Source organism: Vombatus ursinus, unplaced genomic scaffold (genome assembly GCF_900497805.2).
Source record: "Vombatus ursinus unplaced genomic scaffold, bare-nosed wombat genome assembly UNPS02000546.1, whole genome shotgun sequence".
Lineage (NCBI taxonomy): Eukaryota > Metazoa > Chordata > Mammalia > Diprotodontia > Vombatidae > Vombatus > Vombatus ursinus.
The window spans coordinates 1146095-1150085 of NW_020940324.1; the positions used below are offsets into that span (position 1 = coordinate 1146095).

The 3991-nt window shown below is 58.5% G+C and overlaps 1 protein-coding gene across 1 annotated transcript in view; it reads left to right on the forward strand.

The window, feature by feature from the left end:
* Nucleotides 1–3986, forward strand: part of LOC114042051 (transducin-like enhancer protein 1) — a gene marked incomplete at its 3' end in the record, with an annotated part of 9204 nt that extends 5218 nt beyond the window's left edge. Inside the window, exons 6-16 of the mRNA XM_027860782.1 lie at nucleotides 346–408; nucleotides 527–601; nucleotides 1201–1381; nucleotides 1517–1533; nucleotides 1813–1917; nucleotides 1996–2040; nucleotides 2214–2369; nucleotides 2807–2978; nucleotides 3105–3295; nucleotides 3526–3602; nucleotides 3953–3986. Of these exons, the coding sequence (XP_027716583.1) occupies nucleotides 346–408; nucleotides 527–601; nucleotides 1201–1381; nucleotides 1517–1533; nucleotides 1813–1917; nucleotides 1996–2040; nucleotides 2214–2369; nucleotides 2807–2978; nucleotides 3105–3295; nucleotides 3526–3602; nucleotides 3953–3986 (1116 nt within the window). The remainder of the gene's footprint in view (nucleotides 1–345; nucleotides 409–526; nucleotides 602–1200; nucleotides 1382–1516; nucleotides 1534–1812; nucleotides 1918–1995; nucleotides 2041–2213; nucleotides 2370–2806; nucleotides 2979–3104; nucleotides 3296–3525; nucleotides 3603–3952) is intronic.
* Nucleotides 3987–3991: the final 5 nt, after the last annotated feature.

Below are 3991 nucleotides of genomic sequence, written 5' to 3' on the forward strand. Positions count from 1 at the left end.
CAGAGCTGGGAGAGAACTTAGAACACAGGGTGTCAGAGCTGGGAGGGCCCTTAGAACACAGAACATCAGCTGTATATGTTGAAAACAACCTCACACTCAAGAAGACTCAGTTCTTCTCCTGACTTGGCTGCTGGATTCAGTAGAAGACTTTGCTCATTGATTCATTTCCCAGAACCTCATTTTCCCCCTTTCTTAAAATGAGGGCATTGTCTCGGGTCCTCGATATCCCTCCTAGCTCTGATGTCCTGAGTCTAAACTACTTTGTGCAGGCCCCCTGCAGTGCCTAGGGTGTGCAGACAGGCAGGCAGGTACCCCCGACAGCTGGCTCTCTGGTTTTTCTTCCAGACAGAGATCGCCAAACGGCTGAACGTGATCTGTGCTCAGCTCATCCCCTTCCTCTCCCAGGAGGTAGGTTGCTCAGAGGGTAGAGGCTGGGTGGGACTCGTGGCCAGCCCTGGAGTATAGAGAGGGATCTTCTGACCTGGTCCTCCACCCCCATGACAACCCAGTTTCCCTCTTTCCCTAGCACCAGCAGCAGGTGGTCCAGGCAGTGGAGAGAGCCAAGCAGGTGACCATGGCGGAGCTGAACGCTGCCATTGGGGTAGGCAGATCCTTGATGGTGGGGAGGGATGAGGACTGCTAGAAGGCCAGAACCCTGAAGAGAGGGAACTGGGAGCAAATCCCAGTGTAGCCACATGTTTCCTAACTAGCCTTGTAACCTTGAACCAGCCCCTAACATCTCAAGGCCTCAGTGTCCATGTATAAAATGAAGGTGTTAAATGAGAGTAATTTCCAGTCTTTGTTCCTGTGAAAGCCTTTCCTCCCCTGGGCTCTCTGCACCATCAACATCTCCTACTATCAATCCTTGTTTGCATCTCTCGTCCCACCCCACCTCTCTCTGCCCCGTCTGCCTCTGCCCTGTCTCTGTCTCCATCTCTCCCCATCCCTGTCTCATTCCCGTCTGTCTCTATCTCTCCTTCTGTCTCTCTCCCAACTTTTTCTTGTCTTTCTCTTGTCTCTCTCTGTCCTGTCTCTGTCCTGTTTGCCTCTCTCACGTGTCTCTCTGTCCTGTCTGTCTGTCTCTGTCTTGTCTCTGTCTCTCCCCTGTCTGCCTCTATCACATGTCTGTCTCTCTGCCCTGTCTCTCTCTTTCTCTCGGTTTGTCTCTCCCCATGAACTCCCTACCCCTTTCTTCCCCAGCACCAGCTGCAGGCCCAGCACCTGCCCCACTCTGCACCGCCCATCCCGCTGACCCCACATCCCTCAGGCTTGGCCAGCCTGGGCAGTGCCTCAGGGCTCCTGGCATTAACGGGAGCACTGGCAGCTCCAGCCCAGGCTGGCCCCAAAGATGATCGAGGCTTGCAGGAGCTGGAACACCGAGGTAGGTCGTGGCACGGGGGGGGGGGGGGGGGAGAGGGGGAGGTGAATGCTCTGGCTCCCCACCTCACTGTGCCCTTTCTTCTCCCCTTTGGTCTGATTGCCTGCTTACCCCTCACTTGTGCTGCCCTGGCAACAGACAGAGACCCAGGCCCGGTACGTGTTTGATGTTCATTAACTCTTGGGTGGGGGTCTGTAAGCAAGAAGAGGGATAGTGCACTATAGATGGCTGGCCAGAAGAACCTGGGTTCAAATCCCACCTCAGACACTTTGTAATTGTGTGACTCTGGACATGTCACTGCCTCAGTTTCCTCCTTTTGACTGCCTGCCTCACGGGTCCATGGCCCAGTCTGTACCCATCCTTGCTAAGAGGAGCATCTGTCTAATGCTGGGTCTGGTGATAAACACCCTGGGTTCCTCTGTCTGTCTCTTCAGAGCTCCCTGGCCCTCCCGAGTGCGGAACGAGTCCGGACCATTTCTGAGTACCTGAGCAGCAGCAAGAAGAGGCGGGCAGAGGAAAAGGATTTTCTTACTGACTACGTAAGGGGGTCCGGGCCAGGGAGGGAGGTCCGAGGGAGGCTCGGGCGGCCTGACACCCCCACCCCTCCTGTCTTCTAGGGCAGCGATGCTGACAAGAGTGAGGACAACCTGGTGGTGGATGAGGTCAGTGGGCTCCAGGCCCTCCTTCCCCCTCCTCCTCAGAGCTGCCCAAGCACCCCCAGGACCCCACTGTGTACATTGGAGATGGGAATGGAGACAAAGAAAACTTGGATGGGTGAAGAGGGAAACAGGCTGGGGCCTTCAGGCCAGTATCAGCTTCTCCACTGTCTCTTTAGGATCCTCAGTCCCCCCGTAGTGTTCACTCTTACTCATCAAGGGAAAATGGGTTGGACAAGACCCCTTTGCCTCGGAAGGAGGCCATCCCCAGCAGCCCACCCTCCGTGTCCTCGTCCCGGAGTGCCTCACCTGCTCGAAGCAAGGACCTGACCCCGGTATGTGAGTGAGAGGGAAGAGATGGAGAGGCAGGCTTCACACCCACCGGGGGCTGGGGAAGGGGAGCCAGGATCCAGACCAGGCCCAATCCTGGAAGATCTGCCGCTGGCTCAACCTTCCTGGGTCACCAGGGTCCTCCCCGGACCTCAGTTCCCCCACCTATAGAATAAGAGGGCGGCACAGATGGAGGCTGCCCAAACAAATTGGGATTAACAGGTGCGAGTGCCCAGTAAGAAACAAACGTGGGCAGACTGCATCAGTTCACGCAGAACTCGGGGAATGATGGGCGCACTGACTGAAACAAGAGGAAGGCAGGACAAAGGTGTCCATGGGCAGCCAAGTGTCAGAAGAGGCCCCTGAAAAAAGCCCAGGACTTGGGGGCCCCGAGACAGGGACTGGTCCTCAGCAAACCACCGGCTTACCACTCCTGCTGCAGGTGGAGAAGTCGGGGACCCCCGGCTTGAAGTCCAGCACCCCCACGTCCCAGGGAGATGGGCTGGGGCCTGGAGGCAGCGGGAGCAGCAGCAGCAGCAGCAGCAGCAGCAGCAGCAGCATTGGGACGCAGCCATTCCGGCCTGGGCTGGGCAAGGCAACAGTGGACTCTCTGGGTAACCTGCTCTAGAGCTCAGGAGGGTGGGAAGGGAAGGTGATGAAGGGGGCAGTGTTTCAGTTGCAAATGCATGCGTGCACTTATCTGCACTGACTTAACCATTGAACTCTGGGTCCTCTCCCAGCCCTGGGCCTCAGGAGCCCCCTGGCTGTGGCTGGCTCCTACACGGGCCCCTTCGGGATGGGAATGGTGCACTCGGCGGTGAACGGAGACTTGGCCACCACCGGGGCCTATTCCGGGCTCCACCTGGCATCCTCACAGCTCAACGGGGCCGGCAGCATGGGAGGGACGTCGGGCTACGGCCGTCCTGCGCTGGTGAGGAGTCCTGAGCCTTCTGGCCCTGCTCTGGGGGGCGGGAGGGGAGTGGGCTCTCCACCTTTGCCTTTTTGGCTCCTGTGGCCCCACTCTGGCCCATCCCCACCCTGAGGCTTCATTAGACTTTCTGACAGACAGGGGCCGAGTTTGACTCGGGGGAGGAGGACTGGGGGCCCTGCAGGTGTGGAATTCTGCCTGCCACAGCCCTTAGGCCCTCGCTGTGTCTCCAGGTCAGCTATGACCCTCATTCACACATTCGGGTCTCGAGCCTCTCTGCTAACCTGCCCAGCAGCTCCTCAGGGAAACCGTGAGTGTGAAGGGGGGGGGGGGGGGTCAGCGTCAGCTAAGCACATGAGGCCAGAAAGGGCGACTTCAGGAAAGGCCTTCCCACAGCCCCGCCCTCCTTCCTTGCCCTTTGCTGAGGAAGCTGAGGGTCTGGGCTCATCCCCTAGGGGCCTAGCTGTGGGATGCTGTGAGAGAGGTCAGTCCCCAGGCCGCAGGAGGCCAGGCTGGGGGAGGGGTTGGGAGGGGAGGCCTTGGGGGAGGTGCTTTGAACTTGTAGAGGCTGCCATGTGTGCCTCGGCATGTGTGTGTGATAGATTGAAGGACAGTGCTTCCCCTCCTACATACCCACACGGGCACACTCCCTCCCTCCAGGGCTTACTCCTTCCACGTGTCTGCTGATGGGCAGATGCA